Source organism: Heteronotia binoei, chromosome 6 (assembly GCF_032191835.1).
Source record: "Heteronotia binoei isolate CCM8104 ecotype False Entrance Well chromosome 6, APGP_CSIRO_Hbin_v1, whole genome shotgun sequence".
Lineage (NCBI taxonomy): Eukaryota > Metazoa > Chordata > Lepidosauria > Squamata > Gekkonidae > Heteronotia > Heteronotia binoei.
The window spans coordinates 111,441,552-111,468,799 of NC_083228.1; the positions used below are offsets into that span (position 1 = coordinate 111,441,552).

The 27,248-nt window shown below is 42.7% G+C and overlaps 1 protein-coding gene across 1 annotated transcript in view; it reads right to left on the reverse strand.

Annotated features, from left to right (window-relative positions):
- GPR149 (G protein-coupled receptor 149) overlaps positions 1–26,358 on the reverse strand; it is a 46,518-nt gene extending 20,160 nt beyond the window's left edge. The window contains 3 exon segments of the mRNA XM_060242705.1: positions 14,362–14,816; positions 21,372–21,564; positions 25,390–26,358. Coding sequence (XP_060098688.1) covers positions 14,362–14,816; positions 21,372–21,564; positions 25,390–26,358 — 1,617 coding nt within the window.
- Between the last annotated feature and the right edge of the window lie 890 nt (positions 26,359–27,248).

Below are 27,248 nucleotides of genomic sequence, written 5' to 3' on the forward strand. Positions count from 1 at the left end.
AAAATACTCTCCAAGTTTCAAAAAGATTGTACCAGTAGGACCAGTAACTGCAGAACAGATGAAAGAAGAGCAGACAGAAGGCTTGGTTTACTAGTTTACTAGGTTTAACGCTCCTTTCCCAATACAAGTGTGCTTGCTGCAAAAATATGTTGAATTGTCCTTCACTTCCAACAATTTCTATGTTTAACAGGGGGGAGGGTTCCCCATCAAACAGGCATTGATACAATTGAACATCAGTGCCCAACTAACATGCTAGACATGTTACTTCCTTTGCATGCATGAGGTGACCACATGAGTCAGAATGAGGGACAGAGGAATTTAAACCAGGCCGACTTCATCAGAATAATCACATGCTACATCTGAAGATGATACACCGACAACCTAAACACTGCTCCTCAAGGATTACCCTCTGTTTTTTTTTCCATTCAAGTTTGTTTGTGCCTGGGTGTATTTTGCAGTGAACTAATCCCTGATTCTCACCCTTCAGCCATTAGGGCGGTGAAAAGTAAGAGGGAGCATCATTAACTCTGTGAAATCAGAGACAGAAGGCTGTAGCTCTGTAGAAAGACACCAAAAAGGAATTCAAAGGATAAGGGATAAGGATCTCCTTCATGAGCCAGGCCCTCTCAGAGATCTAGAGAGGCCTGGGTCACTTTCAGCTTTTGAGGCACTTAGTGAAAATAAACATGAAAAAATGATGGCATGCGTATAAAAATAAATCACCCAAAAGAGTGACAGAATCAGGCAGAGCAATCCTCTGTTGCTCCTGTGCTATGGCAGCTGGTAGGGTTGCCAAGTCCAATTCAAGAAATACCTGGGGACTTTGGGGGTGGATCCAGGAGATTTTGGGGGTGGAGTCAGAAGCAAGGTTGTGACAAGCACAATTCAACTCCAAAAGGAGTTCTGGCCATCACATTGAAAGGGACCGCACACCTTTTAAAGGCCTTCTCTCCACTGGAAACAATGGATAGGGGGCTCATAGAATTGGACCCATTAGTTCAATCTTTTTGACACTTGGAGGGTATTTTGGGAGGAGGCACTGGATGCTATGCTGAAAATTTGTTGCCTCTACCTCAAAAACAGTCCTCCCCAGAGCCCCAGATACCCGTGGATAAATTATCCATTATACCCTATGGGAATTGGTCTCCATAGGGAATAATGGAGTGCCCAGCAGACATTTTCCTCCAGCCCCACTTTCTGATGACACTGTAGTGGGGGGGAGGGCCTCCATATTGGGGAACCCCCTGCCCCCAGCTGGGGATCGGTAACCCTAGCAGCTGGCCATAGCACAACAGTGATGCCGCTGGTTGCCTCTCTAAGGGAAAAGTTATTCCATGGCCAAATGGCCATCACTTGCAGGGGTGGGCCACAAGGGCCTCACTCCGTCCCTGCAACACCACCCCCTTAAAGAGATCAGGTCCCATCAGAAGCCCCGACCACCTGTCAGTGGGGAGGGGGCATCTTTTACACAGGCGCAAAGGTTCACATGGCTCAGTGAATGGTTCAGCACCACTTGTGCATAAATGCCCCTTACACTGGTCTAATTCTGGTTATAGTCAGCTCCCTGAGCCAATAGTGTCCCCTTGCCTTAGGATTGCACTGTTCAGGGCTTTTTTTGTAGCAGGAACTCCTTTGCATATTAGGCCACACCCCTCTTATGTAGCCAATCCTCCAAGAGCTTACATGGCTCTTATTACAGGACTTATTGCAAGCTCCAGGAGGATTGGCTACATCAGGGTGTGTGGCCTAATATGCAAGGGAGTTCCTGCTACAAAAAAAGCCCTGGTGCTGTTCATCATTTAACTTCCCCCTCCCCTTCATCTAATCCCAACTCATATTTGACTCAACATTTGGAGCTCTAGGATGTGTGAGTGTGTCACATTTTGGTCAAATAGGGATGTGATTTTTTTAAAAAAAACCCCAAACCAATAAAACTTATCAAATGATAAATTAAGAAGTAATTTATAGATTTAAAGCCCTCTTTAAGCCAAATGGCCTCTCCCCTGTTGACCCTGCCACTGTTTAGCCCAGTCCACATCAGCTATGTCGCAGCTGCAAATCTTTTATGATATAACCTAGCTGGCACAGATGCTTCACGCTGTTATTTCTCTGCTGGCACTATTTTTGATGGCACCAAGAAATCTATCAAGAAACAACACATAGGGTGTGAAACAGAACATCTAGTATTCTAATTCCAAGAAGGCCATTTTCTGTATTTTATATGTTCAGGGCCAGTACCATCTCTTGTAGGATTACTATCTAGGGATACCAGCCTATCTAGAGATACCTGGGGATCCCTTGGAGTTACAGCTCATTTTCAGACTACAGAGAATGATTCCCCTGGAGAAAATGGATGCTTTGTAGGGGGGTCTCTATGGTACCTCAGATAAGTCCCTGTCCTCCCCAGGCTCCTTCTCCAAATATCCAGGAGTTTCCGAACCTGGTTCTGGTAATCCTACCCTCCCATCACCTGCTGGTAGCCAGAGGGGGCCTGTCAACCCTATTAGTACCTCTACGAGTTCGATCCCGGCAGAAGCTGGGTTCCGGTAGCCGGCTCAAGGTTGACACAGCCTTCCATCCTTCCAAGGTTGGTAAAATGAGTACCCAGCTTGCTGGGGGTAAAGTGTAGACGACTGGGGAAGGTAATGGCAAACCACCCCGTAAAAAGTATGCTGTGAAAACGTCCTGATGTGACGTCATCCCAGAGTTGGAAATTACTGGTGCTTGCACAGGGAACTACCTTTACCTTTATAATATTTTGACCTGTTCACTTTTCATCACATTAAGCCAGTAGGCTAAATCATATGTTTGTGAATTCTTCAAGTTCATTGTTTTTGAATAAAACAACATGAACATTATGAAGATGATCCAACTGTGTATTAAATTCACATCAATGAGGGCTTCGTAAGTATGAAGCTCATGCACTGACATCACTCTTAGAAAGATTAATGTGTTTCTGGGAAGCATCTCTCAAGAGGGAGATAAGGACTGTTCTGTAACTTTTCTAGAATGTACATGAACTAACAACACAATAAAATGTATTTGAAAAGCACACCAGTTATCACTGCTTCTTTTCCTTGCAAGTAAAAATGGAAGCAAAACTTAGAAGGTTTGTAACAGATTGAGCCAAACTGGTGAAATTACTTGTTATCTACAGCATTTTATCCTTTTAAAGATGCTTTTATCTGATTTAATTTTTTCATGGTCTGCTTCTAGTGTGTTTTATGAGTACTGTTTTAGGCTGCTCAATGTTTGTTTTATGATATTTTTATGCTCCAGGCCTGTTTTTAATGCTGATAACTTATGTTGCTATTTTTATAAATTTCATGGTGTTGTTTTTACTTGTGAGCTGCACTGAGTAGGCCTCTGGAAAGACAACATATCCATTCCCTAAATAAATAAATGATGCAGGCAGAGATTCACTTTATCATATATGTACCTACTTTCAATCACTAGCAAATATACAGGGATTCCCACCCTCCAAGTGAGTCCTAGATTTCTCCTGGAATTACAACTGATTTACAGACTACAGCAATCAGTTCCCTAACTGAGAGTCAGTTTGGTGTAGTGGTTAAGTGTGCGGACTCTTATCTAGGAGAACCGTGTTTGATTCCCCACTTCTCCATCTGCGCCTGCTGGAATGGCCTTGGGTTAGCCATAGCTCTGGCAGAAATTGTCCTTGAAAGGGCAGCTGCTGTGAGAGCCCTCTCAGCCCCACCCACCTCACAGGGTGTCTGTTGTGGGGGGAGAAGATATGGGAGATTGTAAGCCACTCTGAGTCTCTGATTCAGAGAGAAGGGTGGGGTATAAATCTACAGTTCTTCTTCTTCTAAAAGGAAATGGGAGGGCAGGCTGCAGGGCTTTTTTTGAGCAGGAACTCACAGGAACGCAGTTCCGGCTGGCTTGGCACCAGGGGGTATGGCCTAATCTGCAAATGAGTTCCTACTGGGCCTTTTCTACAAAAGAAGCCCTGTGTAAACCAATGGTGAAGTTAGGGGGTGTGGCCTAATATGCAAATAAGTTCCTGCTGGCTTTTTTTCTACAAAAAAAGCCCTGGCAGGCTGTATGATATTACATCCCTGCTGTGGTCCCTCAACTTCCCAAACACCCCCTCCCTGGACACTGCCTACAAACCTTCAGGAAGCTCCCAAGCTGGAGTTGGCAACATGTTCCCTGACATCAGATGGAATTTTCTATTGGAGCCAACCCAATCTGACATACTTTACACAGGGGTTGTAAGGATTACAGCATAATGTATGTGAAATGCTTTGGCCATGTCAAAGTGCTATGTGAACATTAAGTATTATTAAGAGCTTTTTGTCACATGCATAATTAGACAAGCCAAGATTGCTTAGCAAACAACTCTTATTTGTTGTGAGGAATTATCCCTGCAATTTTCTTCCAGTATCTCTGGATTTCAGCATTTAAAAGCAATATAACTGTCATGTACCTTACTAAAAGGTTAAGCCACTTGCTACCTTGCCGAATGTATGTTACTAATTAGTTTTTACCCCAGAGTGCAAAGGAAAAACTGTTCAGGCTTGGCAGCAAGAGATATGGTCCAGGTGGTGGAATTTACAGGAGTAATGAAACAAGGATTAGCAGTGTTCAGTTCCTCTGTCCTGCCCCAGGGTCCAGCAGTCAATTCTGCTACTGAGCCTCATCAGAATTTTTGCTTCTTTCCCAATTTTGCTCAAGAGAACAAATGTCAGGATTGTGACAGGCTGGCAGATGTTATTTGATGCAGGAAGCAAAATGACCTTGCAGACATAAGCTTTGAACTTTGGAACTGGCAGAGCATGAGGGCATGACAGCAGTGCCTTTAGGAACTATTTGGAAAATGTCAAAGTAAAAAAATAAAACAAAGAAGGTAAGAGACCAGAAAGCAGGGAAGAAATCTGACTAGGAAGTGATAGATTACATCTCTAGGGTGGGGTGGTGGTGGAGAAGGCTGGCCACAAACATATTGGTTTGTTTTAGGAGTGTGAGGCTGGACAAACCCAGAGTCTGCCTGGTTTCATTCATTTTGTTTGGATGCCTTAATATCATTGTGAGGAGCCACTGCTGTGTTCAGTTGATGTTGCCATTGGTGTTGATGACGTCAGGATTCCCATGAGTAATTTATTTTACTTCCAGACAATCAAAAACATTTCTCCAGGCCCATGTCCCTCACCCAAAGGATCCCCCTGCACAACCTCAAACAGAAGAACTTTTCAGTTTGCAAAAGTTCTCATGTGCATGGGACTGGAACTACACACATGAAGCTGCCTTATACTGAATCAGACCAATGGTCTGTCAAAGTCAGTACTGACTACTAAGACCAGTAGTGGCTCTCCAGGGTCTCGGGCTGGGGTCTTTCACATCACCTCCTGTCAGGCATTATAACTGGAGATGCCGGGGACTGGACCTGGGACCTTCTGCATGCAAAGCAGAAGCTCTTCCATCAAGCCACAGCCTCCCCCCCCCCGCCCAAATGCTTCAAAAAACTACATCCTTGGACAGTAAGGCAAAATGGATGGGGGGGGGGCAGACAGGTATAGCTGCTAACTGCAGGTTGTGAAATTCCAGGAGATTTTAGGAGTGGAGACTGGGAACAGCAGGCTTTGGGGAGGGGACAGACCTCAGCAGGATATAATGCCATGAAGTCCATCCTCCAACAAAGGCATTTCTCCAGGGAAACTGATCTGTGTAGTCTGGTGATGAGTTGTAATTCTAGGAGATCTCTAGGTGCCACCTGGAAGTTTGCAGCTCTGGAGACAGAGATAACTTCCCCTTACCTCAATTCTTCACTTTAAAAAAACAGAGCTGCTAATATATATTTCAGCAGACATGGAAAATCAGATTCCTTTGGAGCTGCAGTTAAATGAGGGAAGAGGTCTTTTCTCAAAGATCTTTCTTTCTATCACCAGTAAAATCCTAAGCCCCACCTACCTCATAAGGTGGGAAAGGGAAAGGAAAGGAAAGGAAAGGAAAGGAAAGGAAAGGAAAGGAAAGGAAAGGAAAGGAAAGGAAAGGAAAGGAAAGGAAAGGAGATTGTAAAGCACTCTGAGACTCCAAGTGAAGGGAGGGTTTAAATCCAATCTCTCCTCTCCTCTTGTCATCTGGAGATCAGTTATAATTCTGGCCCTATCTGGAGGCTAGCAACTATAGTGTAGTGGCAGGCAAATGTAAGGGAGAAGCTATGGCTAGTGGCAGAATAAATGATCTCAAGTAGCAACTATTGGAGAGACCCTGAGACCCTGGAAAGCTGTTGCCAGCATATAGAGTAGATGGACAAATGATCATTATAGGTTGTGGCAGTCCAGTTTTTTAGTACCTTCTCCTTGGATGTTCACCTAGTGCTGACTTTTGGGCACCTGGTGAAGACTCCTAGAAGAGTTCTGGGCTGTTTTTGTTTTTCGCTCCTGCTCTTTATTGTAGTTTGTTTATTGATTATTATTCTTGCTTCCCCTCTCTGCAGATTAGTTTCTGCTTTTAAAGTTTAATGTTTGACTTCTGTGAATTCAGTTTTCTGGTTGAATAATGGAATACTCTCATGTTTTATATATATAAAAAACAAACACCCTGGCTCAGTGTAAGGTAGGTAAGGTAAGGTCCCAGTAAGGTAAGGTAAGAAGTACATTTCTCCCTGTCTCACAATACAAGAACACTTGGGCATTCAATGAAATTGCTGAGCAGTCGGGTTAGAAGTGATAAAAGGAAGTACTTCTTCACCTAAAGGGTGATTAACATGTGGAATTCACTGCCACAGGAGGTGGTGGTGTCTACAAGCATAGACAACTTCAAGAGGGGATTGGAAATGGAGCAGAGGCCCATCAGTGGCTATTAGCTACAGTTTATTGTTGAAACTCTCTGTCTGGGGCAGTGATGCTCTGTATTCTCGTGCTTGAGTGGGGCTTCTAGCCCCACTGGTGGACCTATTGATGGCACTTGGGGTTTTTTTTGACCACTGTGTGACACAGAGTGTTAGACTGGATGGGCCATTGGCCTGATCCAGCATGGCTTCTCCTATGTACTTATGTTTTTAAGGCAGCTTCCTGTACTTGGGAGCAAGAAGTCCCTGGTTCAAATAATCTCTTATCCATGAACAGAAAGCTTCGTCACTTCAGCCCTTTTCCTAATAAAGTGGATCTAAGTAGTTTTGTAAATTAGATACTTGGCCATTGTATGGATTACAGTGATAATGTCATACACTTGAGATTATGAACACTGTTAATGAGCTTTATAAATGCTAATTATCATTATCTTCCTTAATTGCTGCAAACCTGTTGAGGTGTAGGAATCTGACTCACTGGTTTAAAGCCATCTTTATATGGAATGTAACCGAACTAATTAGTCACTCAATCCTGTCCTAAGCAATTAGAATAAAGGTCAGGAGCTTTTGTTATTAACATCACAACTGATCTGCATCTCGAGGTTCAGACTGAATAAAACAAAGAATCAAATCATCCACTAGTTAAATAACTTAGAAAACAACACACATAATTTCCTTCTATTTTTTTTCTTGTGCTCTCTTTGTATCTTCCCAGTGCAGTCCTAAACAGAGGTACACCCCTTCTATTGACCTCAATAGACTTTGAAAAGTGTAACTGCTTTGAATTGCACTGTTAATATGCCAAAATGTGTGTGTGTGTATGTTTTAAATGGGAGGCATCAGGAAACTTGGACAATGCAAAATGATGGGGTGAAAGTGTCCCAGCACTACTTTAGAGAAGCAATTATAAACTGAAAGTTGTAAAAAAAAATTAGAACTCTTAAGAACATCTACCTGATTGAATTTAAAAATGGGTTTTCAATATTACTGTAGGTTTTAAGTGGTGGCCCTTAGAGCTGCTTAAGGGCTAGTGCTGCCCATTAAAGAAAATTATAAAACCTCTTTGGGCAGCGACCATGCTCAGCCATCACAGTATGGCATAATATTCATTAACTTCGAAGGCCTAGTGCGCACAAGATTCAGGATAAGAATGAGGTAAGAGATAACCATTTCCTCCCCACAAAGTTCCACTGACAAGACTTCACTAATAAGGAAGACCTGTCAAGAGTTAAGAGCTATTTGCACATAATGGGTAACAGTGCCTCTCTGTAGGCCAAAGAGTCAACAATGTGACAGATGCGTGAAGAAAAAGTGCAGAGGAAGTAGGGTTTCATACCTCCAGGTGGAACCCAAGGTTCCTCCAGGATTACAAATTCTCTAGTTGAGTCTGGAGAATATCACAGCTTTGGAGGGTGGAATCCCTGCCTCAATTCTTCCCCCTTTATAAACTTTGCCCCTAGATCTCCAAATTTCCCAGGCCTGTTGGCAACCCTAGATAGTAGAGAACATGCATTAAGCTTCAGGAAGAGTATGGGGCTGGTAATAGCAACTGCAGCAGCCAGCCTTAAAACATGTAGGGAAGATGATTATAAGAACAGAAGAAATCATACTCTAGTAGCTTCAGATGGTACACCAAATGGCAACTCCTGACATCTCTCCTGTCTCCAGTTCAACACTGAAAAATATTTTTAAAAATAAGTTTTAAAATGGTGTTGCTGTATCAGTAGTCACCTGAACCAGGTTTTTTTTTCTTCCTGGTTGAGAGGTGGGCTACAAACACTTTAAATAAACTGGGCATCCCTAAATTAAACCAGGTTGCAATCAGCATACATGGACTGGTTACGTCTTTTACCCATCCTCATTCCCAGTTTCCCCACCCCCTAGGAACTGAGGAGTAGAAGAAAAATGTATTCCACATAGTAATGTTCTAGGAATTTCCCCTAGTCTATAGTAAATTCTATGGAGAGGCAGCCTAGAGAGCATCACCTGCAAGTAACGTTACATCCTCCCCAAACTCTGCCATCTCTAGACAGTGCTCCCACACAAATCTCTGGGCATTTGCTAAGTTGGTTTTGGGAACCCTAGAACTGGTGTAGAATGCATTTTGGGCCAGGGTGCAGGAGACACAGTTGGAGGTGGCATAAACCAAGTGAGTCCATCTTTCTTTGGGGGGAAGAAATGGGGAAATTAACTTGAGAACGCCTGGATGGAAATAAAGATCTGAAAGGAACTATCTACCAAGGCCCTGACATAACTAGTTGACTTGTGAATGAGTGTGTGTGTAATGCCAGATTGTAATGAGAAGACAGAATAGGCTCTGTTACCAGGGGTGAGGGAAAAATAATACACATAACCAGCGTCTCTGCTTTTTAAATGCCTTCCCTGGCATGTCCCTTCACAGCTTAACATATGGAAAGGGGAACACAAACAATATTTGTGCAGAGGATAGATTTAAAAATAACAGGTGTTCACTTTGGCATGGTTTCCCCCCCCCCCCCCCCATATAGCGGTTGAGTCCAACATCTATTCTCAGAATTCATTCGGTCAATTCTTAATCATTAATTTTTCTGCAGCAAAGTATTAGTAGACTCACTGTGTTCATCACATAGGAAAATTTCTGCTAATGGTATGGGGAAGGATATTATTATAAAAGGAAAGGATGAGATTTTTGTGAATTTCTTCCTCTTGTGGCAGATCACCAACACTCATGTTGTTCTAGGGGATGGATGGTTTCCTGCCCTCTCCAAGATCACCATAACTCACCAACATTTTGGGCTGCAATTGGGGGGGGGGGGAGTAATGAAGTCCCAATTCACTGACTGAAATTGCTTCTGTTAGACATTTTCCATAGGGTCCAAGCAAACATGTTTTGCGTGTAGAAGATCTCAGGTTTAATTGTTGACATCTCCAGTGAAAAACATCAAATATTAGAGTTAAGAAAGACCTTTTTTTGCCTTAGACCAGGGGTGTCAAACATAAAATTCAGGGACCAAATCAGGCCCCCAGAGGTCTCCTATCAGGTCCCTGAACAACTGACTGTCATCTGCTTCCTTCTCCCTATATCTTGCTTCCTTCTGCATAACAGTTTGCTTTGCAAGGCTCACTCAGTTGCTACAGAGCAAAACCTCTATTTTTTCCATTGCCTGAGGCTCCTCCCTTGGGGAGGAAGGGGGGGAGGCAGAGCTTGTTTTTCCAGGCTCTCTCAATCACACAGCAGAGTTACTGAGCCAAGCCTCTCTTCCTTCTATTGGCTGAGGTTCCCCAACTCCCATCCCCTGGGGAAGGAAAAAAAGAGCCAGAACTTCCTTTCCTCAGTTTCCTGGATCCCATGGGAGAAATACAAAGAAAGCACCTTTAAGACCAACAAGTGCTAACATTTTAAGCATGGTTTAAGTTTTTAAAAAAAATTAATTGGGTTTGTCTGTGTCCTTTATAAAGTTTACATCTCTGCTACCTAATCTTAAATAGGTACACACATGGCCCAGCCCAACAAGGTCTCATTTATGTCAGAACTGGCCCTCATAACAAATGAGTTCGACACCCCTGCCTCAGACCCTGGAGCGCTACTTCCAGCCAGAGTGGACAATGTTAAACCGAAGTATGCTCAATTAGGCAGATTCACATATCCTTTCTACCTGTGTCTTACATGCCCTCAAGTCACATCTGACTTATGGTGATCCTACAAATAAATGGCCTCCAAAGTGTCCTATTGTTAACAGTCTTCCTAGATCTTGCAGACTGAGGACCATAGCTTCCTTTTTTCAGTCAATCCATCTCATATTGTGACTTTCTCTTTTCCTCCTGTCTCCAGGGCTTTTTTTGTAGCAGGAACTCCTTTGCATATTAGGTCACACACCCTTGATGTAGCCTACTGTAAGCTCCAGGAGGATTAGCTGCATCAGAGGTATGTGGCCTAATATACAAAGGAGTTTCTGCTACAAAAAAAATCCTGCCTGTCTCCATCTTTTCCTAGTATCGTTGTCTTTTCCAGTGAGTCTCTTCTTGTTATGATATGACCTTTCTATACTAACCATCCTTTAAGAGAGAGAGAGAGAGAGAATTTCCCAATATTACCATTTGTATTTGAATTTCAGTGGAAGTAATCATAAGTTTGTTTAATTATTAAAATATTTGTACCCCAGCTTTCCTCTTGGCTCACAAAAATACATGCCGATGTGTGTTTTCACAATAATTTTTCACTGTAGAAATCACTTTTCTGCAAAATAATCCCACATAGTTCTTATGGACAGGTACATTCAGTTAGCTAGTGTACTGAGTTATCTTCTATCATATCTGGGATCCACTTCACCACTAATCTGAGATACACTTTTAAAGAAACCTTCTCTTTGTTTGGTGCAACATGTGGTTGAGATGGGTCATGCAGTAAGGACACATATGATCTGCTCAGGTCACAGGGATGCATCCTTACACTCTAGCTGCATGAGATAATATCACAGAAAAGTGGAAACAACATGATTTCCAGTACAATCCTAAACCAAATTACCGGTACATCTTCTAAATCCACTGAAGAGAATGGGTTTAGAGAGGTGTACTTCTATTTCTGAGTCTGCTATTTTCTACTTAGTAGATAGTTTTATGTATTTATTGGGTTACTTACAATATGTACAGACTTTCAACTGCAAACTACTCACAAAGCAGTTTTGCAGCTATTTAGAAATACTTTAAAAAACATTCAAAACAGATATATACTAATAGAAACACACATTTAAAGGACAATAAAACAGAAGCAAAGAATCTCCATGAATTACCAAGCACCTGATGCAAAGGAAGACCCACAAGCTGTGAACCAGCAATTAAGGAGTAGCATGATCCTCTTGTGGACAAGCACAATCAGGTGGTTAGTCTACTGAGCTCTCCTTTATCTTATCTGAGATCCACTTCACCACTAATCTGAGATACACTTTTAGAGAAGCCTTCTCTTTGTTTGAGCTTCATGAAAATGAGAAATTGAATTGGGTTTCATCAGTGCACTGCAGCAGGAGTGGGGAAGCAGGAAACTCTCATTCCACTGACAGAAATGTCTTCCATTAGTGGAAAATTACTGCTAGATCTGTATCAGTACTTCCTCTTCAGACAGCAAGCTGAAAGATTATCTCCTCTCTACCTTCAAGAGAGTACCAGGAGGTATAAAGCTCTAAAGCGATAAGCCAAATGCCTTGTAGCCAGACTGAACATAATTGCATATAGTATCATCTTCTGAAACAAATAAAAGGGCAGTGTAAACAAAAGTATTATTGTCTAATTAAGCAAACTGAGCTTATTCAGCATCCAAATTATTGGGTAGCAGCAGACCATTTCAACATTTTCAACTGAGAAACAGATGTTTGAAGTTGGTGTTTGTGACTTTCTTAAAGCAGGAAAGGATATAAATAGATTGCATGAAACCTATTAAGTACTAATAAGTCCTTGAACGCATTAGAAAGATGAGCTTACTGACAAGGAAAGATCACAGTTAAAAATGGGAAAGCAAATGATATTACTTGGAACCAGATAAGGTATAGATAGTAATGGAACCTTAGCTGCAACAAAAGAGACTCCAGTGGTAATCATGCACACTCAAATACAATGCTTCCTAAAGTAGAGTAAGCAACTCTCAAATACATTGTGCTGTATTACAAAGAAGAAGAAGTTCATTTTCTATTTAGGACACCTGGTGAATCTGACTATCAAGGAACCATAGAATAAGAGAATCATAGAGTTGGAAGGGATCTCCAGGGTCATCTAGTCCAACCCTTGCACAATGCAGGAAACTCACAAATACTTCCCCCTAAATTCACAGGATCTTCATTGCTGTCAGATGACCATCTAGCCTCTGTTTAAAAACCTCTAAGGAAGGAAAGCTCACTACCTCCCAAGGAAGCCTGTTCCATGGAGGAACCGCTCTAACGGTCAGGAAGTTCTTCCTAATGTTGAGCCAGAAACTCTTTTGATTTAATTTTAACCCATTGGTTCTGGTGCTACCTTCTGGGGCCACAGAAAACAATTCTACACCATCCTCTATATGACAGCCCTTCAAGTACTTGAAGATGGTGATCATATCACCTCTCAGTCGCCTCCTCTCCAGGCTAAACATGCCCAACTCTTACAACCTTTCTTCATAGGACTATAGATGAACACTTCTTCCCTAAAGGTCCCATAGGAAAAAAAAATAGAGCCCAGGAAACTCATGTTCAGGAAACTGGGGAAACTGAGGTTTATAATTGATGTTATGGGTAGCTATCAGTGGCTACTAGCCATGGTAACTGAAGGGAATGTTCATAATCAGAGACTCTGCATCCCAATGCCAGGAGGCATCATCAGGGAAGACCTCAGCCTCTATGTTCTGTTATTGGACCTCCCAAGGAACTGGTTGGCCACTGTGTAAGATAGGATGCTGGACTTGATGGTCTGCTGGTCAGATCCAGCAGGGCTCTTCTTATGTTCTTATCAATGATAACTCCCCAAGTCATGTGATAACTTTCTCCGCATCACTGAGGCTCTGGAACTAATTGCAGCCATTTCAAAAATACTGTTGGTAAATAAAGAGGAGGCTCTCTCATCTTACTCTTAGCTGCTAGGATAGGCTGGTAGACAAACTTATTTATAGACATACAATACAGGTAACACTGAGTAAATGGACGTTACTGATTGCCAGTTAAATAAATAGAAATATATTTCCTTTAACTCATTTTTTAGAGCAGGGATATCAAATGTCCAGCCTGCCCATGGCTTTAATCATGGCCCATGGGGCTCTTTTCTCCCCCCTCCCTCCCTTCTGTCCTCAACCTTTCAAGCTCTGAGGCTGCCAGAGTTCCCTGCTTTTTCTGCCTTGTCTTTGCCAGCTATAGAAGGAAGCAAAGCTGCAAAGAAAATGCAGAGTGTATTTTCCATTAAGATCTCTGGGAACTAAATGGACCAGAGAACTGGTGCCTAGTGAGTACTCTAACCTCGGAATCCACAGTCAAAGGGGAATATTACACTGAAGAGTCATTGCCAATCTGACTAGACCTGGGAGGGGGGAGAGAAGCTTGCAATGGCCAGCCATTTCATGTTTTCTCAGGCTCAGTGCATTTTATATTTTTAGTTTCTGCTGTAATCCTTGTGCTTTTTCTTGATGTCTTCTTTTTTAAAATTGCATTGCCAAATCCCACTATTTCCCTGCCTTTCCATTTTAAACAAAATATTGCAAGAGTTCTAAGTATGCTTGTGTTTTAAATTTAAAAATAACATCTTTGTGTTTGCCTGTGTCCTTTATAAAGTTTATAGCTTTGTTACCCAGCATTACATTTTATGATACACATGGCCCAGCCCCACAAAATCTCATTTATGTCATATCTGGCTCTCCTAACAAATTAGTTCGACACCCCTGTAATGGGTCATTACATTTCATATGAATCTAAGTATCAGAAAAAAATTGTATTGTTTCAAGGTGTTACTGGGAAGACATAGAAAAAAGTTGGAAACAAAGCAGCAGGACTTTGAGGTATTCTGCACTACTGCAGCAGATTTTAGAATGCTGTGAAATTAAACAAAAAAAAAATTACTACCTGTCGAGGGGTCCTTTCAGATTTACTCCTGCACCACTCCCAGTCAGAGAGTTCTGGTTTTCGACCTTCCTCATGAGAAAGCCTTCTTTCCTGACCTTCAAAAAAAGTACCCTTCTCCATGTTCCTGACCTCTTCTCTTTTGTGTGATCCTGTTTTGTCAGAAAGCAGGCGGTCTGTAATCTTATCCTTGCCAAGGTCTTGTTTTGTGTCAGTACCAACTGTTTTCTTGCACCTTGCAGTTTCTTTAAGCGTGGAGCTGTCCTCCAGGGAAATGGTGCTGAACTCAATTTTGCTGTTATCCTTTTGAGTTTCTTTCATAGTCTCACAATCGTAATTCAGTAAGCTGTGATATGAGATAGAGTTGCCATCATCACTATGATGGTTGTCATGGGATATCCTATAGATTCCATACCCTTGCTGAAATGACAGATTAAATTCAAAGCCTCTTCTTTTGGCTAAAAAAGTAAAAGACATGATTACATTAAATGTAGCCAGAATCTTAAAATAATGCAAATGACAAATATTTGCATTAGAACACGCCCCCCAAATGGACTAATTGAGCAAGCACAGTGCACTTTATCATAACACACAGAGTGGCAAAGTTCCAAAAGGTAAAACAAAATCCAGGTAAGATGAGGCAGATACGCACTCTAAGGGTAAAGACAGACATTTAAAGTGGGGATGGAGTGCTTTGAACATACACTCTTTGTTCCAACAAGAAGTTTGATAGAATGCAACTGATGTGTGTTCAAACCACTCCCACCACATTTAATGATATCTGCATAGGCCTTTTCAAAATTTCTTAAGTAGAATCATTGATGTGAGTAGGGAGAGTGTGATCAGAGCAGCAATTCCAGCCTTAACATATGCACATTTACTGACAACAATACAAGGTCCATACCTATAAGTTGTGTTCATGAAGAGCTCTCTCTGTGCAATCAGGAACCCTAATGAAAAAGGGCTCCTACTTGTGCAGACAGAGCCATTTTTGCAAAGAAAGACCTAGGAACATTATCTGTGTAGGCTCTATAAGGCATTCTCATGCATGCTCATAACTTCAGGGCACAGCTTGTTACCACGATCCCGGTCCCTTTCTTTGAACATTCATAATCTCTCCTCTGAACAGCTGAAAAGGGTGTCTGTATTCACCTAGCATTTGTGTCTTTATTAACCAAACGGAAGGCTAGGAATCCAATGACAGTTTGCACTGGCACCACTGAGATTTTCCAGATTTCTTATTTTTAACTTCTGTTTTCTAGAGAACATAGTACATGAAGCCCTGCAATTTTCACAATGCAAACAAACTTCTTTGACCTTTTCATGATAAGAGACAGAAGAGTCAGGTTAGAATTTGTCCTTGTAGCATCAGAGCCAGAAAAAAGGAAACTGTGAAATGGAAACTATTAAGCACTAGCCCCTATCTGTCAAGGTGTATATATATAATAGGCAGTTGCTTCTAGCATTGATAAGTTTGGGGTCTCTTCAGGGGATAGGTTTTGCTTGTGTATTTTGTAAGCAGATCAAGAAGCTCAGCTGCACAAGAGCAAGCTCAGCTACCACCCGTCTGGACTGGTATGGAGAAAAGCTTCATGTCAGGACAGCCAAAGTATGTCAATTTTTCAAAGCAATATGTATATTCTTGCCAGATATTTTTATTCCTAACTTTCAGTCTGGGAAGCTGAAGCCTCAATCTTGAAACTGGTTTTTGTGTGTGTACCAAACCCAGTTCTAAAAGATTAACTGTTTCATGTCCATTTTTAAATGCTTTTTTCAGTTCATGACAGCTTTTTGACCCTGCTGGAATAATTCATGTTATACTGTGCCAAGCCTCATCAACTGAACTCCCTTTAGAGACTTGACATGTCAGTCTCTAGGCACCTTGCCTCGGGGGCCTGCTTTTCTTTGACTTCAACTCCAAAGACAGGAGGCTCTTTGTCATCTGGTCCTTCTCTTCTGCACCTGGCTAACCCTTCCTCTGGATGGAAGGTTCAGTCTCCAGCATCTCCAGTTAAAGCAGTTGTTCTCCAGTTAAAGCAGTTAGGGGAGGGACGGTGGCTCAGTGGTAGAGCATCTGCTTGGGAAGCAGAAGGTCCCAGGTTCAATCCCTGGCATCTTCAAAAAAGGGTCCAAGCAAATAGGTGTGAAAAACCTCAGCTTGAGACCCTGGAGAGCCACTGCCAGTCTGAGAAGACAATACTGACTTTGATGGACCAAGGGTCTGATTCAGTATAAGGCAGCTTCATATGTTCTATACATTTCTGGGGTCATGGACCCCTTTGATGAAAGCTATGGACCCCCCCCCCCGAAAAAAGTCATAGTGGAGAGGTGATGATTGTTTGTTATCTGAACATGTTCCGTAGTATCCCATGCCCTCCTACATTTATATTGACTACTACTACAACAACATTTGTAATTGACCTATCCCAGCTTGCACAATGGGCTCTAATAGCATTAGGCAGAGAGTTCCACCAGGTTGGGGCCAGAACCAAAAAGGCCCTGGCCCTGGTCAGGGACTGCTGGATTTCTTTGGTGCAAGGGATTCAGTAATAACATAATTTAAAATGTTTTTCATATAGACAGTTTTCAAAGGAACAGGAAGGAAATCAGAAACAAAATAGTTTTTTGTGCTTGGTTCATGGACCTGCTGAAGCCCATCCATGGGTCCCCTAAGAGTCCATGGACTCCAGGTTAAGAACCCTTGAGTTAAAAAAGCTGGCAGTAGGTGATGTGAAAGACATCTGCTTGAGACCTTGGAGAGCTGCTGCCAATCTGGGTTGACAATATTGACCCTGATGGGGCAATGGTTTGATTTAGTATAAGGCAGCTTCATATGTTCATGCCTTTGGAAAAGAACAGTGGTGCATCTTGCTGGAGGGTTCCTTTGTGCAATCTCTGCAAAATGCGTTCTTCTCTCCAGACAGAAGGATCTGCTCTGATCCTTGGTGCTGAAGCCAAGTTGGTTGCTATAACAATGAGATGGATCACATCAATTGTGTGTGTGCAAGGAGGAAGGGAATTTGGAACAATTGCCCTTGCCCTCCAGGAACATAATCTAAGGGGGCACTTTAGGCTGCTGCAGGAAGGTTGCAGTGGAGAAGTCATGCTCCACTTATGGAAATCCTTCCATCAATAGAGATTTTTTAACTGGGTCCAGCCAGATCTTGGACTCCATAGCCAATCTGCTGTTCCACTACTGTTGTCCAACGTATTGGGGCCGTTCATAGCTGGGCTGCTGCAAAATATGACTCATCTACCTGTTTGATAGCCAGAGCTATGTACTATGGTATAATAAACACTTGTATTGCGGCTACTTATTGAACACCACTATGTATATTAGCTCTTGTAGTGTATATGTTCCTGCAATCACAGGTGCTCATGTATTGTCCGTGAGAAAGCAAAACATGAATACAGTCAATATCACCTTTGAAGTTAACCAAGATTCTATTCAATAAAGCTGAAAGTAAGAACTTTGTTTACCTTCTCCACAATCTAAAATTTCAGGGACAGGGAGAAGGGAAATGCAGTCAAGGGTAGTGAAAGATGAATGTGGACAAATGCAATTGCACAGAGATGGCTGTTTAGGTTGGGAACTGAGGCCAACGGCTTCCGAGAAATGCTGGGTTTTTGATGAAGAATTTTAAAGAAAAGAGAAGGAAGCCCATTTAGGCATCATCAGAGGGAATTCCAAGCATAAGGGGAAACATGAGAGAGCTGTTTAAGTGCATGGGAAACCTCTTGGCAGTTCAAAGTGGTAGACCTGAAGGAGCAAAGTCTCACACACAGAGCTATCTGTGGAAAAACAGAAAAAGCAAGTGGGGCAAGATAGGGGGAACTTGAAAGGTAAGGACAAGGAGTTTGCATTGAATGCAGCATGGGGGGAAATCCCCATATTGTAGGTGGGGACTGCTGCTGAGAGAGTAGGTCCCACCCAAGGCCATTTATTTACTTATTTCAATTTATATCCCGCCCTCTCCGCAAGCAGAATCTCATCATCTGAGATTCACAGATGATGATGAAGAACATGACTGCAGATTTATACACTGACTTTCTCTCTGAATCAGAGACTCAGAGTGGCTTACAATCTCCTATATTTTCTCCCCCCACAACAGATACCATGTGAGGTGGGTGGGGCTGAGAGGGCTCTCACAGCAGCTGCCCTTTCAAGGACAACTCTGTGAGAGCCATGGCAGACCCAAGGCCATTTCAGCAGCTGCAAGTGAAGGAGTGGGGAATCAAACCTGATTCTCACAGATAAGAGTCCATACACTTAACCACTACACCAAACTGGCTCTCATACTTATTGTGAGGAGATCATTGTCTCCACTTTCCACTGTAGGGTCCCAGACTCCAAACTGGATTCAGCCAGCTTTTTCACACAATCATGCCCAATTTTCCTCCTTATTACAGTCCCCTGCCTTGAGTGGCTTTTGTCCATTAAGCTCCAGTGATTGTCATCAAAGTCTTTTTGTTGGCCTTCCCTTTCTTCACAGTAGAAAAATGGGTTGTATCCAACCCTAGGTATGCACATTATAATCATTATGTTGACTGGGTTTTGCAACTTTTAGTAGCAGGCAACTTTAAGTGTAACAGATGCTAAGGTCAATTGAGTTTTAATTCAGTATCATTTTTATCTTTGTGCCTTGATCCTGGAAAGGAAATGAACACATGGAAGAAAGTTTTGGCACAAAAATAAAAACCATAGAAAGGAGTAGTTTCCATGGCTGAATACATAAAGCTGAATCAGACTGTTAGTCCCTCAAAGTCAGTATTATCTATTCTGTCTGGCAGTGGCTCTTCAGGGGTTCAGGAAGAGGTCTTTCACCTACTATCTTATCCTTTTAACTGGAGATGACAGGGATTGAACTTGGGACCTTCTGCATACTGCAGGACTTGATCTCAGGCTGCACGCGGTATCTCCAGTTTAAGACTAACAACTATGCAAGTATTAGTGAACAGATGATTAGTTGTGTGAGTTTTGGTAATGTCCACCATGAGGACCCCTCCTTGCTCATCAAAAGGAAGAGAAGAAGAAGAAGAAGTTATTGGATTTATATCCCACCCTCCACTCCGAAGAGTCTCAGAGCGGCTCACAATCTCCTTTGCCTTCCTCCCCCACAACAGACACCCTGTGAGATGGGTGGGACTGGAGAGGCTCTCACAGCAGCTGCCCTTTCAAGGACAACCTCTGCCAGAGCTATGGCTGACCCAAGGCCATGCTAGCAGGTACAAGTGGAGGAGTGGGGAATCAAATCTGGTTCTCCCAGATAAGAGTCTGCACACTTAACCACTACACCAAACTGGCTCTCCAAGGAAATGGTAACCTAGATCCCAGCTCCTCATCCAATCCAAGCAATTGCCTGACTCCCTGGCAGCTGACAACACTTGACACCAGTTGAATGGCTAAGTGTGGACAGCACATGGTGGCACAAGAACAACCCATGCATGAACAGATCTCTGACTCAAACTGTTAGCTACTTGGAATAGAGAAATAGCATTATGAGCCTATAATTTCCAACAAATGTGCTGAAGAAAAATCAATTTTTAATAGTAATGCCATGCCACTTTTCCAGTGCAGCATTAGTGCAGGCCACACAAAACTCAGTTATTTATTGCATTCTGCATGGAATCATGAGCTCAGTAAAAATTGTGTGTGGGGGGGGGGGGGAGGAGTAGAACAGCCTTTAGCATCAACATAACAAAAGAAACCAGTTCAGGTTTAAATGACTGCGTAATTGTTGCCTCACCATCTGTCACATATTTCACTGTGTAAATATTGAATTAGAGCCAGAGTCATGCGGTACCTGAAACAACTTGGTTCTTGACACACAAAATATGCTCTTTTCTAAAAGGTCTTTCTCTGAAAGCCCTGGAAGTAGTTTGCTCTGGTATGTGAATCCAAAGGAACAACCACTGAGACCAGCTGATGCTCAGTAAGAATGAGAGCCTGATTCTAAATAAAAAAGTTCTGACCCCTAGTATTTGCTATCAAAGCCTAAGGCTCTGCACTATTCATGAAGGGATAAGCCCCACTGAACGTAGTTGGTGACTTGGATTCATTCACATAGTGCTGGGTTGTGCAGAAGCAGGGAAACAGAAACTCATGTCTTGTCATAAATACCTAGAAGTGGAGTCCACTGTCCAGTGGACACACTTTAGCTGTGAAAAATTCTGCCAGTTACTTGCTGTGTAGAGTTAAACTGAATTGTGTTTTTAACCTTTTACACTGAGTTTTGATGCTTTTGTGTTTGCTGGCTTGTGAACCCACATTAGAGGCGAAAGCAGCATCAAAATGCCATAAATAAATAAATGTACCTGTCTTAAGGGAGAGGCAATAGAGTGTTAGACTGGAACAGAGGAAGCCCAGCTTCAGATACCTGCTTGGCCATGAAACTCTCTATGTGAACATGGGCCATTCACTGACTTGAATCCTCTACCTTTGCTCAGTGAGCTTTTCTATGGGCATTGAGGAGGCTATCACCCACCAGATTCCCATAGCATTGGCCACTTCTGCTTGCACAAGATCAATATTTTTCAAGGAGCCACTTAGCACCTTGCACAGCATGGGACTAAGATGAACGCAACAACCAGCTGGGCACTGTGGCCTGCCAAGCACTTCCACCCTTGCAGTCCCAGTCAGCCAGCAACACAGGAGGTCTATCATATATGGTTGTGAGGCATGCCTTTTATGTGACGGGTCAGTTGTTGGGCAGGTCCAGGTAACCTCTGGATTTCAGCACTTGAGATCACTGCAGCTCCAGAATGTGTCTGAGAGGCCAAGGAAGGTGATGTGGATGAAATCCACTCTTTCCTGGACTTACACATTGCAGAGCTTGTATAAAAGGAGAAACTAGGACAAAAATACCATGTGGATCAGCAGTGACTAAAATAAACAGTACAATGCCAGGCATATTTAGCTTGGCAATAAGCTCCACAATCTGCTGAGGAAGTATAGTTTCATGGACAGGCAGAATAATAGTACTATCCCTTTCCCACCATTCTTCCATACTTACGCTTGCCTTCTTGTGAGGAGACTGTGTAGACATTCCTCCTGCAATTAATGATACAGCCACAAGGCAGGTGGCTCCAGTATTCTGACAAAACAAACACTGGGGTGACTGTGGCAGCAAGCAAAGTTAGCAGGAAACTGAATATCTCAAATGAAAAGCTTTGAAATGCCACTGTATGTTGAACAACCATTTGTATCTGAAAGAAAGAGAAGTTTAAAGGCATTAAATACACTCTCCCCTGACCTGGGCAGTCCAAGCTAGCCTGATCTCATCAGATCTCAAAAGCTAAGCAGGGTTGATCCTGGCTAGTATTTGGATGGGGAGACCTTCAATGAATACTAGGATCATGACACGGAGGCAGGTAGTGGCAAACCACCTCTGACCTTCTCTTGCCTTGAAAACCCTCTGGGGTTGCCATAAGTCAGCTGTGATTTGATGGCACTTTCCACCACCAAATGCACTCTGGGAGTAACATGCCTTGCTGGAAGGGGACTTCAGCAGCTACCATGGTTTGGCTATACTCTGAATGTTGTCCTTGTAAAAGCAAAGGCTCAAATTAACCTTTAAGAAGTGGCATTTATTTATCTGGGAAAGAGATAAGCCTGTACTTAGCTCACCTACTGAAATTGCTTAGGGGCTGAAATACATATGTGCCCTCACTTGATGGTGCCCTATTTGAGTTACAATGCAGTTCTGTGCAGACTTATGCCAGTCTAAGCCATCAGCATGCAACTGAATACTGGAATAACTCTGCATAGGTTTTTGCTGTTATCTTGGCATGGTGGCAGCCAACTTTCGCAAAGGGAGAAGAGGAAATTTGTTTTCTGATTTTCTTCAAAAATAGCCATGAATGTTATTCAAATGGAGCACAAACAAAATGCAAGAGACACTGTCTACTAGACCACAAAACTCTGAAAGCTTCTTTTAAAAATGTGGTATTGAGGGAGACCCAGATGCTTCTCACTAGTTCTGAATGTTTCTAGGCTGTAAGCCTACTGGTGTTTAGGTAGAATGCCTATTCTATTTTTGACATCCTAGCTTGAAGGGTTGTTTCACACATTCTATAGGGATTCTTCAATTCTATAAAATCAGAACATTAGTCTATCAAGGTTAATATCATGTATTCCAAATGGCAGCCACTCTCCAGGTGGAGGTCTTTCTAGTCACCTACTAGTAGAACTGTTTAGCTGGAGATTCCTAGGATCAAACCCAGGACCTTCTGCATGCAAAGCAGATACTCTGAGCTACAGCCCCTCCTCCACCAATATGCTCAGCAAGCAACAGAAGGAAATTACAGCTCTCTGCTGAATATTTCTGGAAGATATGAGTATTTGCAAACACTCTTGTTGCATGCACTACTTTTCCAGAATGTCATAGATGTACACCTAAAATATAAAGTGCAAAATGTTGTTATATTTAAATTTTTAAAAGGGAAAGAGTGGAATGTATTAATGAACATATTTCTGTATTTCAAGTCTTGAATAATGATCAGAGGCAAATGCTCTTGACTGGCAGGTACAACAGCAGTCAGTAGAAAAGGGCTGTTGTCTGTGGACCCTGATTGTGGGCTTCTCTGTGACCTGCTGGACTTGAGAGATCACTCATCCAGCATGGCTCCTTTTATGTGCCTGTGTAATATTGGTATGGGGTGTTTTATTACAAAACGACTTTCACTTTCCCTCTGTACAGCATACATAGGTGGTTAACACTCCAGTATCCAGCAAGTTCCGTATCCCCATTATCTTTTATAAATCTTTTAGTCTTTCCTAGACTTCAAGACAACATTCATACACTGACCAGATCAAAACCCACTTAACTTTAGCCCAGTCGCTGCTGCATCATGTGTAGCCATAAATCTCTTGGCTTCAGACCACACATTTATCCTTGCTTGTCTTGTTAAAATCTCCATTCTTAATTTAAAAAAAAAAAAATCTGCATCAATCTCTGCCTTCCCAGGTCATGGTGACCTAAGTATCACCTTGGCTTTTGCTTCATTGTCATTGACATCGTGCCTACTAGTGTAAAAGAGTTTCAATATACAGCTGTACTAAAATTAAGGAATACATGTCAAAATAAGCAATGGCTCAGAACCACACTTCAGCACACACAGCAGTAGATGGTTGACACACCATGAAAAGCCATGTGAGTCCCAAAGGTCTTTGCAAGGCTACCGACTAACATTCCTGCTCCTCTGGAGCTTTGAGGCTTTGAATCTTGACAGATGCTGGAAAGCAAATGTTCTAATACAACTCCCATCTGTGCTTCTCAGAATGCCAGTTGCTTCAAGTGAAACGATAAATATTGATACCACAGCTCTGACAGGGAAACCTCTTTCACCCTGAGCTAATAATAAAAATCCAGTTGAGGTAATCCTGGGAGATGCAGACATAGTCCAAGGATGCTGACAGTGATTGATACAGTGCTACCCATGTTTGTGGTGCTCAACAGAGTTTGATGAGCAAATAGGAAGAAGAGGAAGGTCTTAATCTCCAAGGATCTTAGCCTACAGGTCAACAAAGGGCAGGATGACAAAGGGAAGAAAGGAGAAAGATAGAGACTGAAGAGGTAGCACTTGAAGTATGAAGTAGTTCACTAAGACTCTACTTAGTCTAAGACTTACTTATAACTGGGGAAAGACTAAACCAAATACTTTATTTGAAGGAGGGGGTGATTTTGGAAAGGGTCTTGAAGAGAGAGAGCATAATTGGGATTCTCCTGTGCTATGGAGATAGATCAAGATGGGTAGCCCTGTTAGTCTGTCTGTAGCAGTCATATGAACATATGAAGCTGCTTTATACTGAATCTGACCCTCGGTCCATCAAAGTCAGTACTGTCTACTCAGACTGGCAGCAGCTCTCCAGGGTCTCAAGCTGAGGTTTTTCACACCAATTTGCCTGAACCCTTTTCAGTTGGAGATGCTGGGGATTGAACCTGGGACCTTCTGCTTCTCAAGCAGATGCTCTACCACTGAGCCACTGTCCCTCCCCTTAAAAACAAAACAACAATTGTTAATTTGTTAATTTAACAATTTGTTAATTTAACAACAATTGTTAATTTAACCATTGTTAACAGTCGAAAAGAGCAGGAGTCCAGTAGCACCTTAAACACTGCCACCCATTTTGTTATTCTTTAAGGTGCTACTGGACTCTTGCTCTTTTCCTGCACTATGCACTACTGAATGAGATTCAAGAAATGTCTGTGACCCAACATCTCACACAATATTGACCTTAAATGCACTAGTGTATGCATCAAGAGGAGTTCCCAATAAAGCTCTGTATTGACAAAATCATAAACAAACATGCTCCTTCCCTTCAGTGAAATGCCTCAGTTTTATAGCCCCAGGCACCATACTGCCAATAGGTATGCCTGACAGCTGTGAGAGGAAAAGCAATCTTTAGTAGTCCCTTTGAATAATCCCACAGTCATCAAGATGGTACTTTTATTCTGCGCCTTCCAACTGGCTCAGAGCAGACCCTCTTGGTCCAGCTTTCCACCTAATTCTGTAGAATTTTTTATGGTAGCACAAAAACCGAGAGTCACAGAGCAATTATCCAGAGACCTGGTCTCGTCTGACTGTTTCAGTTCCCATGAAAACATATGGAGTGCATATCTGTCCATTCATAGTCTGGCAACAGAGAATGTGCAATTAAAAACCTAACTAATTCCACATGAATGCAGGGTCTTGAAAACATGGTAAACTCAGATAATTAGGAGTGCCTGATCACCAGATCTGCCAGTGCACTGAACACATACATTTGACTGGAATTGGAACAATGCATGCAAAAAGTCATTGGTGGCATGTCCATTTAACATCTAATAGCAGAGTTGATGATCTCAAACTATGCAAAAGCTACAGAGCTGACAAGAGTATATCATCCCCACCCTCACCCTCAAACAACCAATGTTAAAAAGGCAAGTGCGAGTTTTCAACTTACGCTTATTTGCTTTGAGTTTAATGGCCCATATTCATTACTCTAACCAAATCAATACAGATATAGAAAGAAACTCGGTTTGGTATTACCATCATTGGGAGCCAAAGAATGACTTTTATCAGAGCCAGAATGAGCGAGAAACGCTTCTGAGCAAATTCCACAATGAAACTTCGGCTGGTGTATGGCACACTCTGTATGCCATAGTGATCCGCTCCACAGATGTCAGTGGAACTTTGCCCAGCCAATGGGTCAGCGTTCCGACAAACAACCTGGCAATGCTTTGAGAGTCTGTTCACTGGGTCTTCTGGAGAAAGGGACAGTGTATGACTACCAATTGGAGGTGACCCAGGTGAGAAATAACCTCGGACAATTTGATGATAATCGTTGTAGAGATGCTGTTGATCGTCTGAACACAGCAGCTGATAAATCAGTGGAATAGAGAGCACGATGAGGAGGCAGAAGCACAGCGAGTAAATGGCAACAAGAAACAAGACATAAGAACTGGTGCAGTCTGTAAGGCATCCCCAGGAGGTGGGGGAATAGGTACCCCAGCCAAAGAGAGGCAAAATACAGATCAGCAAACTGACCATCCAGATAGTGAGAATGGCCCAGATCATGCTCACTGGCCTTTTGGTGACTGCTTGGCTAGTTCCCATTTTGTGGAGGCTGTAGAAGTTATATGAAACTACCAGAGACCCCATGAGATTGCTGGAGAAGCCTTGGAATAAGTACAGCAGTGCCGAAGTTGTGCACAAGGTGGGGGGCAGCATCTCGTCCAGCCACTGTTTGAGCATGAAGATGGTCACCGGCACCACGCTGATCAGATCATCCACAGTCAACGAAGTCACAATCATGGAGATGGTACTTTTATTCTGCAGTCTCAGCAGAGACACCAGCGAATAGATGTTGCCCAGCAGGGCCGTGAATGTTATAATAAAAGTCAAGCAGAAAAGAAAGATGTTCAACGGCTTTTGTCCTTTGGGCATATCCATAATCCCATGTGTTTGAATCGAGTGGCTTGTCCCATTTAATGATACATTGCTAACAGTCACCGACATTGTTGTTCAAGTGAGCGGGGCAGGTGATGGATAGAGACTGCTGTGCCTTTGAGGGTTCCTTCCTATACGCTGATACAAAATCGTTAGCTCCACATTGGGTTTCTGATCTTCTTGACCAGGTTTATTCTTGAGCTATGCAGATTTCCCACCCACCCCCTTCCTGAATACTTGCTTAGGATGTATTCAAGTACAGCTAACAAAATTCTTCCTTGAAAAAAGAACACATGGTGAAAAGAAACAATATGTACTGGAGAGCAAAAGATGCTGATGACGTTTTTTTTTTTAAGAAAAGAAATGAAGCAAAGTAGTTTCTCCTTCTCTTGTTTTGTTGGGTTGTTCTGGTCCTTTAAATCCTTCCGAGATGCTCAAGTTTGGCTCTCAGAGTGGAAAACCCGCTTCCAGCAGATGTTAGCAATCATGCCGTAGTAGAAAGACAGAAGGCAAGCAGAAGAGCAGCCTCGCGCTGCCGGCTCAGGAGGAACTATAGCAGGGGGAGAAAAATCAGAAGCTCTTGGGTTCGGTCTGCACTATTCAGAGCTGCAGGAGGGAGGAGTCAGACGCAAGCAGGATAGCAGGAGAGAAGGGGGGAGACGGGAGAGCGAGCATCTTTCTCAACCGAGCCATTCTGAGAATCCGGAGCGAGCCAGGGTGCCCCCGCCAAGCCACACCTCCGCTGCTGACACTTAACATCCAGTGCAAACAATGCGAGCCGTAAATGTCATCCTTTCCAGCCCCGGGCTGCTCCACAGCTGTTTGTGGCAAGAAGACGAGGCAGGGCCATTCATTGGGCTCACATTTCCTGCACTTCGACCGCACGGAGAGGATAAAGCCATGGGAGTTCTCCTCTGGGACGAGAGTTCCCTTCTACGTTTCAGGGAAGACGTGCCCCT